At 43.9% G+C, this 16176-nt stretch overlaps 1 protein-coding gene across 1 annotated transcript in view; it reads left to right on the forward strand.

Moving 5' to 3' along the window:
* The window catches only part of ascc3 (activating signal cointegrator 1 complex subunit 3), a 182122-nt gene that overhangs the window by 42304 nt on the left and 123642 nt on the right, over nt 1-16176 (forward strand). The window contains exons 6-8 of the mRNA XM_076280576.1: nt 473-665; nt 2390-2525; nt 8013-8138. Coding sequence (XP_076136691.1) covers nt 473-665; nt 2390-2525; nt 8013-8138 — 455 coding nt within the window. The remainder of the gene's footprint in view (nt 1-472; nt 666-2389; nt 2526-8012; nt 8139-16176) is intronic.

A 16176-nucleotide genomic window follows, 5' to 3' on the forward strand; every position in this document is an offset into this window, starting at 1 on the left:
GGACGGGTGGTAATAGCTGACGTTCCTATTACCTTTAGGCGTGGATAACACTGGGAATAACGAAGGGGCAGCAGTTTAGCGTAACGCAACGTTCAGAGTGTAATAAGTTCTATCTCGTTCTTAAGTAACACAAACGGTTTGCCTAAACTGACAATTGAATACGCTTGTGCTGCGCTTTGTAAGTTGAACCAAGTTTAACACTCAGCTTGTTCAATGCTAGCATTACGCTAGCGCTGCCACCGTTCCTCTGCCGAACAATAGAGAACAATAGGAAACCTGCCGCTTGCCGCTAGTCAGTGTAATTCCATGCCTAAGGGTATTGTTATTTGGTCCTTCTGTCGCTGTGTGTGTGCCCACACACATAACCTAAAACAATACCACTTTGGTATCACTTTTGTTTACATTGTGAGATATGAGAGGGAGGGTGTGCAATTGCCTGACTGCTTTTGTTTTTGTTTGTCGCGTTGTCCAGGCGATACGGAGGGTGGGCGGCCAGCCTACGGCTGCCAGGTGACCATCCAGTCGGAGCAGGAGCGGCAGATGATGAAGATGTACCGGCGCGAGGAGAAGCGCGAGAGGCGGCGGGAGAGACGCGGCGACGACGGCCTGATGGAATACACCGACGCCAGCTTCTCTTTCGACCCCAAGGAGCTGAGGCTCCAAAGGTGACCACACGCGCACACACACACCCGCAGATGTGTTGCGTATGCCTGACTCACTGTCAAAACTGAAAGAGCACACTGACCCTGGTGTCAACCTCTTTGCGTTGATCGCTCTAGAAACAGGCAGTCCTCTGCATCTCAGCCTTGGACTGGAGGAAATCAAATCAAATCAAATCAAATCAAAGAAAAGTGAGGAGAGGAAAAAACAAAGTTGAATATGTGACTCTTTTTTCTTGGCTCTCTTAGTATCTCGCTGTATATTTATATATTTTTTTTCTGAGGGATTTTCTCTTTGAAAGTTTAATTTCACAGGATAAAAACGAGCAGCGGTCTGTTTAATTAAAAGCACCGTGGCGTCGGGCCGAGCTTGTCGGAGCGTGAGTGGAGAGAGATTACAGGGAGAGGTAAAGCCACGTTTAGCAGGCAACACTCGTTCCTCACCCCACCTCCCCTTCCTCTCCTGTCTCTATTCCTCCGGCTCCTTTTTTTCCTACCTGTCTTTCCTACCTGTCTCTCTCCCTCTATGTCGGGGTGGCCAGGGGTGACTCGATCTGGACAGGAGAGGGAGTCGTTGGACATCAGGCGTCAGGTATGGTCTTGCATAAGCGTCTCCCAGCTGTTCATTTCACCCGCTGTGTCGACAGCTTTAGTGGGGCACCCATGGGCGCTCTCAGATGCTATCTGCTGACCTGGGAGAGATTTTGCCCCAAGTGCATGAAATGGAGAGGTTTGCCACCTCACCAAGAGCCCTATCACAACACAACCACAGGGGTGTTAAATATAATGCCTGCCTGGACAGTTTAGCTGGTGTGCCCTCTGAACAGACAGACACACACACACACACACACACACACACACACACACACACACACACACACACACACACACACACACACACACACACACACACACACACACACACATACACACACACATACACACACACACAACCTCAATATTACCTACACACAAAGATACATACTGTACAGCACACACACACACACAAACACGGCCTGTGGTGTTCAGTGTAGCTCTCCGGCCCTTTTATCTGATCTGGCTGGTACACGACTGATCTTGTTGCTGTCAGGATTACTGCCCTGCAGATCCGCTGTCAGGAGGAAGCGGTCGTGCTGGAACACCCCCCGGCTCAGAGAGGACTCTGACCGGATCAAGTTTAGCCCTCCGAGCGTCAAGCTCCGACCTTTCACAGAGGAGAGGACGAGGGCAGGTACCAGCTGACAGACAGACAGGCCGGTGCTGGACTTGACTGTAATCTGCCCGAGTGCTGCGCCACTCCGCACTGCTCCGTCGACTCGGTGAAACCCGAAGCCCCGTGTCTTAATGCGGAGCCGTCATCGAGAGGTCAGAGATCAGGACTCTCGGCAGAAACTGCCCATGTGTGCAGTGGACTTTGGGCAGACTCTCATGTGGGGAGTGCTGAGCGGAAAAGCACTGTTTTGTCCAGTGGTTTCTTTCTTTCTTTTGCCTCTAAAAGCTCACTGTGCAAGCCCCAGGAGGCCTGACTCCAGATCTGACCTGACACAGTGAACTGTGCACACTGGATTTGTGCGTGTGTGTGTGTGTGTGTGTGTGTGTGTGTGTGTGTGTGTGTGTGTGTGTGTGTGTGTGTGTGTGTGCCTGGGCTGGTATCTATGATTGGTGACTTGGTGTGTGTGTGTTTACTTGTATCTGATGTACCTGGTGTGTGTTGTGTGCGTGGTCCACAGGGAGCAGGCCCTGCTCACGGCCCGGCGTTCACCAGTGCTCGGACGCCACAGAGAGCCGGAGAGGATCCGCTACCCACACGTGTACGACTCATTCGCCGAGGCCACCAAAACCTCTGCCTTTGTGGGAGGATCTAAGGTAAGGCACCACCCACACAATACCTCTGGACCAATCAGAAAGAGCTTTTCCATTGACCTTCCACAAAAGAAAAATAATTCTGTTCTCATACAGCGTTGGGAGTAACACCTTACAAAGTAACGAGTTACTGTAATTCCACTACGACTGCAGAAAAGAAGACAGATGCTCTTTTGCTGCTTCTGATCTAACGTCGCCCGACCTTAGCAGCGTTTTTCCACAGCGCCTAATTAACAAGCAACTTAAGTAACACATGCCTCCCGCCTTAACTACGCTGTCCAATATATATATATATACACTGCTCAAATAAATTAAGGGAACACTTACAGTTTTCCACAATTGTTAAAACACATTTTTTGAAACCTTCCACCCTTTTCTCCATCCATTCTCAAACTACATTCACAGAATGTCTGACAGTTCTTGCAAAATAAAACACTCGCCTCAAGTTTTACTTGTGCTCAGAACCAAACAGTGTCAAGAGTACCGATCCAGTGTATGATTGAAGTGTTCCCTTAATTTTTTTGAGCAGTATATATATTGGATATACATATATATATATATATATATATATATATATATATATATATATAGGCCTTTCATTGTAGAGCTATTTGCACCTAAAGTCATTCATAGACCGAACATTAGGCTATTGGATTTGCGTCATAGGCGGCAGATCATTTTGATTGCAGATGCATTCTAAACAGCCTCCTCACATTCCTCCTTATTTCGATTTTAAAACATGCAAGACTGCATTAGGCTACAATTTAAATTGACATTTCAAGCCCAATTTTTCTCTTGTTTCCATCTCGCAAACTCCACTATAGTTAAGGCGCATTATCGCCTTTCTTTCTGTCTTCTTTCTGTCTTCTTCGCCTGCTGTGCAACAAGCTCTTGTTATATTCATTTTGCATTCTTACAACATAGCCACAACACAACACCAATAGCCTTGGCATTATTATGACCACCGCGCAGCGAAGCGGCGGTCATATAGGTTTAGTCAGATTTTTTTTTTTTCGCATGCCCAAATTTCCGTCAATGATTCCCGGGACACTGAAAGACCGGGGTACACAAAACTTGGTGGGCATGTAACCCCACATGGATAGCATGGAACCATCGTTTTTCGTTTTGATCTGTAGCCCCCCCGCTGGACTGGACCCCCGAAAGGAGGGTAGGGCAGACACAGTTTTCTGTGAATATCTCGAGAACCGTAGGGTTTAGGAGGACCATTTTTTTTGTATGTTGATCTCAAGGGGCCATGTCAACCCATTCCATAAACACTCATTTCATGTATAGCGCCACCTAGTTAAACACAAAAAAGTAAAAATGAGGTGTTGTAATCGCAGGTATCTGTGACCTAACATAGTAAAAACTGCGCGAAATTGGAAGTGTAGGATCATTATGACACCCTCTGTATGCACGCCAAGTTTCGTGGAATTCCGTTCATGGGGGGCCACACAATAAATTAATTTATGTTACTATACACCAACTGGCCTGTAGGTGGCCGGAGACAGTTTTCAGTGAATATCTCGAGAACCGTAGGGCCTAGGAGGTCCACCTTTTTTATGTATGTTGGTCTTAAGGGGGCATGTCAACCCATCCCATTACCACTTATTTCATGTATAGCGCCACCTAGTTAAAAATTAAAAAGCAAAAAATTAGGTGTTTTCATCACAATATCTCTGGCTGACAAGGTCAAAACTGCACGAAATTAAAAGTGTAGGATCATTATGACACCCTCCAAATGCATGCCAAGTTTTGTGTACTTTCGTTCATGGGGGGCCTTACAATAAAATAATTTATGTGTACATTTAGTGACGTACACCAACAAGGATTCCCGGGACACTGAAAGACCGGGGTACACAAAACTTGGTGGGCATGTACCCCCACATGGATAGCATGGAACCGTCATTTTTCGTTTTGATCTGTAGCCCCCCCGCTGGACTGGACCCCCCGAAAGGAGGGTAGGGCAGACACAGTTCTCTGTGAATATCTTGAGAACTGTAGGGCCTAGGATGACCATTTTTTCCCGTATGTTTGCCTCCAGGGGTCATGTTAACCCATTTCATGTGCACACATGTGCACAAACAGATACACACACACACACACATACATTCACAGTAATCATACGTATGACACACAGTAGACATATGTACGCTTGCATGCACAGGCACATACGCAGGCACACACACAAGCACGCACACACACACACACACACACACACACACTCACACACACACACACCCACACACATAACATAACACAAACAATCAAGAATTTCTCAGAATTATGAACAGGCAAGATGGAGGTGGGGTTGTATAAAATGAATTTTACATGTAAAATCTATGAACTAATCATGTTTTGGTACTTGTTGTCTAGCAGATACCAGTGAGAATTGAGTGTGGATAATGCAATTTAGTGAGACAGTTAGAATCATATAGGCCTTTCAGCGTGATTTCTTTTTGTGGAAAAAATGTGCTGGACTGGGCGGCGGTCATATTTTGTACCGCTCTGCGGTACATCTAGTTATTATTATTATTATTATTATTATTATTACCGGTATTATTATTATTATTGTTAATACTACTACTACTACTACTACTACTACTACTACTACTACTAATAATAATAATAATAATAATAATAATAATAATAATAATTAATATAGTAGCGACAATGAGTGGAGTCCATGCTAATTTAGAGCAAGGGCACACTGGGTATTTAGGCATTGAGATTGTCGAATTGTGAGGAAGAGGAAGATGAGTTGCATTGAAATTACAGAATTGTGGGAAAACTGAGGAGTCAGTGCACTACTATGCCCTATAGTAGTAATAGTACTAGTAGTAGTAGTACTATTAGTAGTAGGCGGTATATATCTATCTATCAAACCACCTAGATATGGTGGGGGCGGCGCAGAACGAGGTCATGCACTGTAGAATGTTTTTTTTTTTTTGGGGGGGGGCCCTTGTACTAGGCTACTGTTTGATTTGGAGGCCTGTTGAGACTACAATAAATAGGTCTAAAAATTATGTTTATTGTGTGTGACTGTTCAGTACTGTTCATATTGCCATTTTAAATGCAGACATGAAAGTAACTCAAAAGTTACTTTCTCTAGTAACTAATTACTTTTTATATACAGTAATTGATAAAGTACTTAAATTACTTTTGAAAGAAGTAACTAATTTTCAGTAACTTTCCCAACAATGCATGTATAATAATAATAATAATACTACTAATAATAATAGAGTTATTTTCAAAGACGCAATATACTGTAGTATTACTGCTGAATTTCCTTTCTCCAAGTTGGATTTGAGCATTGAACGTTGGTCTGTGGCATAGGGAGTGAGTGAGTGAGTGAGTGAGTGGAGGGAGGTCTTCAGGGGCTGCGGAGGCCTTCTGAGCCTTATTTATCCATCGCTACGGCAGTTTGGGCCATTATTGTGCATTATCCACTACAAGATTACCCAGAGCCTTTGTTTTAATCCCATTTTTATGATATCTTCATTTTAATTCCTGCTGGTGTTTGGCTCAATGCTGATTTGCATAAACTCATTAGTGGCTTCCTTTTGTGTGTGTGAGAGAGAGAGTGTGAGTGTGCGTGCGTGTGAGTGTGTGTGTTTGCGTGGACATGTTTTTTTTTTCCGGTGGGAAGCAGGTGTTTTATCTGAAAGCATGGTGGCTAGATCAAGTCAATACTGAGTGCAGCTGTTCTGTGTGCGTGTGTGTGTGCTTGTGCATGTGTGTGTGTGTGTGTGTGTGTGCGTGTGTGTGTGCGTGTGTGTGTGTGTGTGTGTGTGTGTGTGTGTGTGTGTGTGTGTGTGTGTGTGTGTGTGTGTGTGTGTATGCATTCATGATAGAATAAATAGAGTGAGATGAACGCACATGTAGACTTATCCCAATTATGACTCAGTCGTCTGATCACGATTATTAGACCTGACCATTCCTTTTGCATAATCATTAGAATTGTTGCCATTCCTATCCATTATACAAACAGGTAGATAAAACACAAATGTCATATATAACTATTTACAATGTTCAGTGTAAATAAATGGCCTTCAAAAGGTAAATTTATACTTTAAAAGTGGCCATATCCAACATGTGCATAAAAATAATCGCAATTATTTGTATGACAGTTAATCGCCAGCATGTTTTTTGGCAAAGCCCTAATGTGGGGGAGATGTAAGCATTAAGATGATGCGGAAGCCAAGAGGAAGTGAGCCAACTGAAAAGTGTTTGTGATGAGTGAGTGACTGAGGCTGTGTGTGTGTCCAGTATATGTGGGGGGGCTAAATAAATATGTTTGAGGTCTACGCTTCTTATTTTGGGGCCACACTCAGGAGTCAGAGACAGCTGGACAAGTCCATTCATGAGGCTTTTAGCTCGTGTCTCCGAGGTGAGACCACCACAGGCACTAGTGCAGCGGGCACTTAGGCAGACAGGCTTCAATCCTCACCAACATAGCGTGCAGTCATGGACAAAGGAAGTGAAGATGTGAAAACATCAAATTTCCTTAAAATAAATACAGGCATAAATATGGACCTCTTTCCTGTGCATGTATTAGGTCTGATCCTGGGCTGGGTAACAGACCCAATAAGTGTGAATATATAACAGTGCTCTTAGCATCAGCCTGGATCTGGGTCTTGTTCATTTACGTGCTCTAATTTGCAATTCTTCACACAAGGTAAACACCGCATCAGTAGGCTAAATGCTCATCTAGGGTTGTCTCTTCTGATGCTCGGCACTTCACGGCTCAGACAGAGGAATGCATCACAGCCTGACCTTCGATCATCGAGAAATCTTCACACTGTCGATGGGAGCGCTCGTAAACAGCTGAATTAGCAGCCAGGCTCAATATCTTATGTGACATTTAGTTTGGCTCAAACAGCCTTCCAAATGTTAGGTAGTGTTGATTGCCTTAGAAAACAAAAGCACAGTGCAAGTAGCTTAATATTTGTTTTTACTTTGTTTGATAAAACAGAACTTGTGATAAATAACTTCTTGCATATACAAAACACAACCTTTGTGCTCTTGCCAAAAGACCAATTTTCTGGTTATGTTGTCTTTTAAGGCTCAAAGTCACCATCCTCCTGCTAGAATACCTTGTCTTGTGTGGTTTATTTTGTGCATCTTTTGAAAAGTGCTGGCAGGCTTAGTTGCATCTCTTGAAGCACAAGGGGTGTGTGTGTTTGTGTTTGTGTGTGTGTGTGTGTGTGTGCGTGCGTGTGTGTGTGTGTGTGTGTGTCGTAGCTGAGCCAGGTAAAGCCTCATTCCTGCGACGCGTCTTCTTCCTCTCTACTAACTCTGTCTGCTTGTGTGTTCAGTTGTGTGTCCATATATAACTTAAATATATATACTACTCATATGTGCTGGCAGGGCTTAGTGGCATCTCTTGAAGCACAAGGTATGTGTGTGTGGCAGCTGAGCCGGGTAAAGCCCTTATTCCTGCGACGCGTCTTCTTCCTCTCTACTAACTCTGGTTGCTTGTGTGTTCAGTTGCTGCTTCCAGATGGGATTCGGCGGGACAACTGCAAGATGTACGAGGAGGTGGAGATCCCACCCACGGAGCCCATGCCTGTCGGATTCGAGGAGAAGCCTATCTACATCTCAGATCTGGATGAGGTAAGGCCTTCACCCATACCAAGTGTGAGTGTGTGTGTGTGAGTGTGTGTGAGTGTGTGTGAGAGTGAGTGTGTGAGTGTGTGTGTGTGTGAAAGTGTGTGTGTGTGTGTGTGTGTGTGTGTGTGTGTGTGTGTGTGTGTGTGTAACAGTGGGTCCTAATGGGCCCCGGTAATAGTGTGCTGCAGGTTGCTGCTCCACTCCTTCCTCTCGGTGTGTGTCATGGGCTGACTGGCTAATGGACAGCCCCACAAAGCCCCTTGTGAGAGGGGAGAGAGCCCACTCAGGCCCCCTGTCACCAGAGTAACCTATCACTCTCTTTCTCACACACACACACACACACACACACACACACACACACACACACACACACACACACACACACACACACACACACACACACACACACACACTGTCCAGCTCTCCAGCTCTCCATTTGAGCTCCATAATGACTGATTTAGTGGTTCTATTCAGGCCGTTGCTTATTATTATGGTCTTGCCTAGCAGGATGTTTTATTATTTTAAAACATGTGCATGCTAGTTGTTATTATTGTAATACAGGTACAGGGTACACATAATGCGACATTGAAAGCACCCAGTGCCCATAAATGAGGTTACTGTAATGTTTTTGTCTGTTTTGGGAAAATGCACATGAACAGAAAAATATCTTCATCACCGGATTTAGAATTTCCTTTTAATTATTGTACATTTCATTACTTCAGTTGGTTTTTTTTATTTTTAATTGCATTGTATACTGCAATGAAAACACTCACAATTTTTCATAAAGGTAATTTATGGAAGCTGTCGTTGTATGAGCAACATGAATTAAACTTACCCATCTTATATGCAGTGCAGCACCACAAAAGACTGCCAGCAAATTTTGCATCACACAAACAGTCACCAGTGATAAACAATGTACAGAGACACAAATAAAGCCGCCTCCCAGCGATCTTCTTTCTGTTATATTGGTGGTTATATTAGACACAGAGGCTCACTGCGGCGTCCTTGGTTGTGACGCTCGCCCCTGGTCCTACGTGCAGCCATATTTCTGCTGGCCAGCAATGACAATGTCAGAAAAGTCAGCGCAGTTATGAGCCCATAATGTAGAACATAATGTTAAAAGAGACAGTGATGGCAACAAGGATTTACTGCAGCCACATGTGTCTTGAGAACTGTGGCTAAATGTATGCTTAGACACACGTTTTTGGATAGGTCATGATAATGGACATGAAGCCAGTGGCCATTTTATCATAATAAAAGGCAGATATTCTCCTTCAGAATCAGAATAGGTGAATAACATAGCCTACCCAAGACTTCATCACACGTGAACATTTTTTCAACATTAGGTGTCGGCCTATTTCTGCATCAATTTGTGCAAAAGTATGGCCTGCATCACTTCCGCGTCAACATTCTTGGGCTAAAATTCGTGTTACAAACAAAATGAACGCGAATGCGATAATGGCGCATAGCCCCTGCCATCCTTCCCTTTAAACACAACACCCCTGTGTTCATAAGCCGTCCATACACCTTCACAAAATAACACCATTAGTTTAGGCAATGCATAATGTTTATAAGGGAGCGTGCGGGTGTATGTGCGTTCGTGTGCAAATGTCCAAGAAACTCTTCCGCTCTCGTGGGTAACGCAGTTCATAGTCAATGGGGGAGTACGTAACAGTGAGAAGTGAGGTTCACTTTCTCACATCCCTCCTCTTGTAAAATATCATTCTTCTCATTTTCTTTGTCTGTACTGTGCTGCTCCATTGTTTACTAATCCTTTTTGACCCTTTGTCCATGTTTTGCATTTCCCCTCCTCCATGTTCTGCATTTCCCCTCTGCCACGTCCATCAATGTGTCAGGCCGACAGATGTGCAGACACGGGTCAGGTAGCAGGATGCTGATGGCCAGTCCACCATGCTCCTGCTTAGGCGCTTCTGTGTGACAGATGGATTTGCGATGGCTGTACGTATGGCAAATTGATTGGAGATGCCCGAGTCTACGTTGCCTAGCGCCGCGATGTGGCGTGCCATGGCCTGCTGCCCGGCAACAGGGCCTTGAAGAGTTTTCTGGTTTCTATGCACTCTGTTTCTGATCCGTCTAGTGGGGTTGAACTTACAGTGGCCAAGCAGGGAGTTAAACCTCATCTGTGTGCCCTCAGATGTAAACTGTTCATCTGCTGGACTGGAGTCCCATATTTGTTCTCCAGGGCTGATGATGTTGCACTGGACAGCACTGGACAGTACTACTCATATGCATCATTACTAATACACTTGTGTCATTGTAAAGACATCTTGGCTTTTGATAATCTTGGGTCTGTGTCTGTATAGTTACCAAACACAACTTCCTAAAGCAAAACCTAATGTATTCATTTATGTATTATACATCTTATGTTTTATTTAAAGATTGAAGATTAGGTACAGTATTCCTTCGGGAGACCAAATAGCAGCAGCACTAGTGCACTGTAATAGTGTGAAGCCAAATGCAGTGTTATCATATCGTTGCTGAGGCCTAGCTACAGGACAAATGTCAAGCCAAATGCAGCGTTATCATGTCGGAGCTGAGGCCTAGCTGCAGGACAAATGTGAAGCCAAATGCAGTGTTATCATGTTGGGGCTGAGGCCTAGCTACAGGACAAATATGTATTTACTTCCCATTTTGGCTCATGGAAGTTACTGAAACCACAGCTCAGTCAAGTCCAATCTAGTGCTTCTCTTCTTAAAATAACAAGATTCTAGGTGCATTTGTAGTGCTGTAGAAGATAAATGACTGCTTTTGTGTTTGTAAGATAATGATGCAGAATTGGGGAGCTATTTAGTGATATGGTGGCTGTGCACTCCCTTTTGTATAGGGAGAGAGGTGTCTTTGTTTTGATGGCCTTGAGTCCTTTCTGTGATGAGAAGGATATTAAAAAAGGGTTGACTGCCCACCCGGGGTCCTGCAGTATTTTTAGACCTCTGTATTGAAAACGGTTCTGGGAAATGTCAGACATGAAGGAGAGTTTGCACCTGATGATTTTTGAAGTGGTGCAAACAATACCATCCAGCTGCTTCCTCTGCTGAGCTGTGGTGTTGCCATGCTGCTACAGATATGGGAGAGTTGAAGACACCGTTTTCAGATCCTCATCTAACTGTAGAATGTCTTTGAGTTGTCCTTGAGATCAGGAAGAGGAAGAGGTTGTTCCAGGAAACAACCTCCACAGCATTGACGGTCAGGGCCTGTTGAGTTGACCAAAGCTGACCAGCTCTAGGTTTGGAGACGTTCAGCTTCAGCTTACGGAGAGAACTCCAGTCACTGCAAATAACTAGGTATTGGTCAGTTCTAACACCATCAACCAACTAGTGCTAACTTCATGGTGTGTGTACACTCGATAGCTTGCCAGGTGTTTTGTTAGGAGTTTGCATTAACATTCTGGCTGCCACAGTAATTTACCCCACTATCATCTCCAGTTAATAACCTGTTTTATACCTGTTTTGTTGTTGGGGGGAGGGGGGAATCTGCCGTTTAGAATACAGGCGGCAGAGTCGCCCATATAGCGGCAGCCATGTTTCGGCCTCCATCTTTCGGCCTCCATCTTTAGAATAGCCTTTCGCATTTGTCGTTCACCGAAAGACAGAGTTGTGCTCGCGGCTGCTGGGAAATCCCTTACGTTGAATCACCTGATGATCTCTGACTCTTCGCATGGAGATAGAAGACCCTGTTAGCTTTATTTTGAACTATATATCTTGTACAGTATTGTCAAATTACGTTAGCACTGATAATTTGTTACCTTTACTTTTTGTTTACAAAATTGCTCGCTGAATATAAGCCAAAATAACAAATCTACAATGACATTATTCATCTTGCATGAATGGTTTCAGAGACTAAATTACTAAATGCAATTTACAATTATTTTTCTAAATTAACCTACTTACGAGAAGGAATACTCGATAAAATCTTGTAGCGTCACCTACGACATTGTGGTACGGCTTCCGTAGCTAGTAAATCGCGCTTGGAAGGGGGGGGGGGGGGTCTGTTGCAATACCATTACCATCTCACCGCTAGATGGGACAATTTCCCCCAAGAATTAACCCACTAAATGCACAGTGTAGCTTTAAGGCATCTCAACAACTATCCCCTAAGTATACATGTCACTATAGATAAGCCAGTAATAGTTTATCCAAATATGAGAGTGCCTTGCTTGCCAAAATATATGCTTACAATATTCTGTATTGCAGTAGGTGTACACACACACACACATACACACACACACACATACACACACTCACAAACAGGCCATGGTGGGTAGGGTTAGGGTACCCATGCTCAAATGTCTGCTTGCGGCCCTAGAGTCCTAGAAACAGCCCTGTTCTTGCCTTACTCTTTCTTAGGTCGGCTCTGACCCCTGATCTTTATTGCGGCACCTTGAACATTTCTGGGTGCACGTGTATCATGTACTGTTGAGTGCACCGGTCCAACTAATTTAACGTTATCTGGAGCTCTGCTTGGAAAGTCACCAGTGTAGTCTTTTTGCGCCACTTTGTATGTCACTATTGCTCTAACTGCCTGAACAGCAGCCCTTCCTCTCCTGCCTCCCCTCCCTCCTCCTCAGCTCATTCTCAGGGCTTTTAGCCGCTTGAGCGCCTGTCTTAGTGTGCATGGGTGGCACACACTGAGCTGGAAGAGCAGAGGAGATGTGGCTTGCAGCAGCGACAGCTTTTAAGGGGCTGTCATTGCCATCAAACAAAATAACATGCCCTGGAACAGGTTGTACTGGGAAGCCACGTCACTGACAGAGCCCAATGAGAGCACATTCTCTCTCTCTCTCTTTCACACACACACTATCTCTTTGTCTTTGTTTGTATGTCTCTCCCTTTGTTTCTCTCACTCTTTTTTTATACACACACACACAGACATCACTTTGCAACCAGTGTTGTCTCCTCTTTCTCTCGTTCTGCCTTTCTGTTTGTCCTCTGTGGCAGACGCACACTCACACACACACATACACACACACGCACACACACACTTAATTTTCTCTCTCTCTGTCCTGCTCATCACCTTGGGGATGAACTGTAAACAAAGGCAATGAAGCGGAGCAAAAACAAATTCCGTCGGAATGCCTTGATTATGTTGCCGTGGAGGCGACGGTCATCTGTGCCATCCGATGATGACCCAGGGGAGAGCGGGTTGGTTGGCATTTCAGGATGGGTCTCTTCTCACCACACCCAGTTGCCTTCTCTCTCTCTCCCCCCCCCCCCCCCCTCCCCTCCAAGAACAGGGCATGCATTGTTCCTGTGGTAAAGCATCATCACCAGGTAAATATTAGACACAACATCCTGTAGGATTTCCTGTTGAAGGAAAGTGAAGTGGGATTAGGGCCATTTTTTGCATTGGTTGCACTGGTTCGACTAACTTTTTTACTTAGGTGCACCAGCACAAAATTTAGGCGCACCCTAATTTTTTCATCGTGCCAGCTTTACCACCACTTTTTCAAGGACACCTTTTTATCACTCTCCATATACATTCCGTGTCTGAGCTGTTGTCATAGCATGGACCAGGAATGACAGTATTTGAGCGAATGACTGATTTGCGGGGCCCCCACCTCCTTGACGCCATCAGTAATATTGAATATTGCGTGATCATTCACATCAGTAGCGATCCTAGACTCTGCTCGACCCAGCACACACACACACACCGTTTAAACCTCGTAAGTGCATTAACTTCTGTGAACAGACCACCGTGGTGTCCATTGTCCCGCTTATTCCACTGTTGCCACTTGCGTTGTGTTTATTTCCTGTTACAATTTAAACGTTTTAATCGCTAAAACTGTCTTGTTTGTAGAACTACTTTCTTCCGACACATATCAACTAATTTCTCAACTTGCAGGACAAACTAGTTCTTAATGGATAGTTGCTACGGCCAAAGGCCAGTCGTTAGTTCTATCTCTCCCGTTGTCAAGCGGGCATATCCCAAGATTCTGATGAACTTTAGCTTTGAAACATCGCTATTTTACCTAGCCTGCTGTCATCCATCTAGCTAAAAGCCACCTCTTTCATATGCTACAATGTTACTATGTTCTGAACGTCTGCATTTTACAGCTCGGATGCAACGTGACAGTTCATTTAAACTTCACAACGAGTTCGGCGAATTAATATACAAGTGTGATACGGCCAAAAAAATGGATCTACTTCATAGGTGTGCAAATAACATACAGTTAAAGGAATTATCCGGAGTAAAATGCACTTTAGATCGATTTCCGGATGATTGGGGGTACATACGTTGAGTTGACATCAAAATTATGTCATTCGGATGTGTTTTGAGAAAGTTCGATTGTACCGTTTTCAGTCACAACTCGTAGCCTGGAAGTGAGCGGGGCATTTCAATTGCGCCGCTACAAAACGCTATTTTTATACCTCTTCTACAGTTCCAAACAACATAACACTTACGTGGTAGTGAGTAGAGGGTCCCTAAAGCCAAACCGAAGTATCCCGAGGTCTTTATGTGGTCGAATAGAGAGTCCAGAATGAATTTCATCAAGCCAGTACCTTTCCGGAAATGTTGCCATCTTTGCCGCCACCTTCAGGGGAAAGTCCGTAGGAGTCTTATTGCTGAGTGTGTTGTAACACGCTCTGGAAATTCACAATTTCGTCGCCGTTTAAAAAAAACAAAAAAACATAGTCCAGTATTTCTTTCGAAATTGAAATGAAGTTGTATGGACTGGACTATGTTTTTTTTTTTTTCAACGGCGACGAAATTGTGAATTTCCAGAGCGTGTTACACAGCAATAAGACTCCTTCGGGTTGGCTTTAGGGACCCTCTACTCACTACCACGTAAGTGTTATGTTGTTTGGAACTGTAGAAGAGGTATACAAATAGCGTTTTGTAGCGGCACAATTGAAATGCCCCGCTCACTTCCAGGCTACGAGTTGTGACTAAAAAAAACGGTACAATCGAACTTTCTCAAAACACATCCGAATGACATAATTTTGATGTCAACTCAACGTATGTACCCCCAATCATCCGGAAATCGATCTAAAGTGCATTTTACTCCGGATAATTCCTTTAACGGTCGTTCTAAATTACGTAGGACAATGGGAAATTCAACCAAGCAGTGGAATAAATTTTGTTAATAATTGATAGTATTTTATGATCTGCATAATTACTAATAACTTAACATATTTAGTCATTTGAATACTTAATATTGATTTTTATGTTATATTATGATTTTAAAAATATTACAGTTTCTCTTTAATGAAGGAACTCCCAAGAAAGTTTACTAATACTGTAGGTTGCGTAGCTTACAGTATTTCGGAAATGTCATTAAACGCAACATTAGGCCTAAATGAACTAAATTCCCTAGCCTAGGTATGTTAGCAACACAAACTTGAAAGGTCCAAGTCAGCAAATCAACTTAACATTAGCCTACTATTATTTGTTGCTGTGCGGCCACAGCATCACTTTAACTAGCAGCCATGTCTCGCTACTTATCTCATGACAGCAGCAGGTTAAAAGCTGTGTGTGTGTGTGTGTGTGAGGAGAAAAGACACAGGCTACGGGAAAGCATCGAATGTCATTCTTAAAAGTATCGATGCTAATAAAATTAGGTATTGTGACGTTTCTAATTTCATTAGGGTATTGCGATACTTTTGTAGTATTGGTGCACCGTGCAACACTAGTCAAAAGAGAACAAACGCTTAGTTTGCGGAGAGACAGCAGATGTAACGACCTTATAACGTTGACAGTCATAGTGCGAGTGCGACCCAGGACATTTTTTTAGCCACACCCTTAAAAATGTTGCTCTACTGTAAATAGGTCGCACTCTGGAGCCCTGGGGATGCATGGGTGTTCTTATTCATCTACCTGTCCCTCTCTGTTCTCTACTGTCCTGCCTGTGAGAGGAGGAATGGTCACAGTAGATTTATACACCCTGCGGGGCCTATCTTTCCCTGCATGCCATTTTTCCTTCCTTCTGTCCACCCAGGAAACCATTAATTAAACCATTGAGCTGTGTGTGTGTGTGTGTGTGTGTGTAAACTCATCCTCATGAATCAATGAGCCTTCCCTGGCT

The sequence above is a fragment of the Alosa pseudoharengus genome, unplaced genomic scaffold (genome assembly GCF_046254945.1).
Source record: "Alosa pseudoharengus isolate Yale_2024_CS ecotype anadromous, Long Island Sound unplaced genomic scaffold, YU_APseudo_1.1 YU_APseudo_1.1_scf_12, whole genome shotgun sequence".
Lineage (NCBI taxonomy): Eukaryota > Metazoa > Chordata > Actinopteri > Clupeiformes > Clupeidae > Alosa > Alosa pseudoharengus.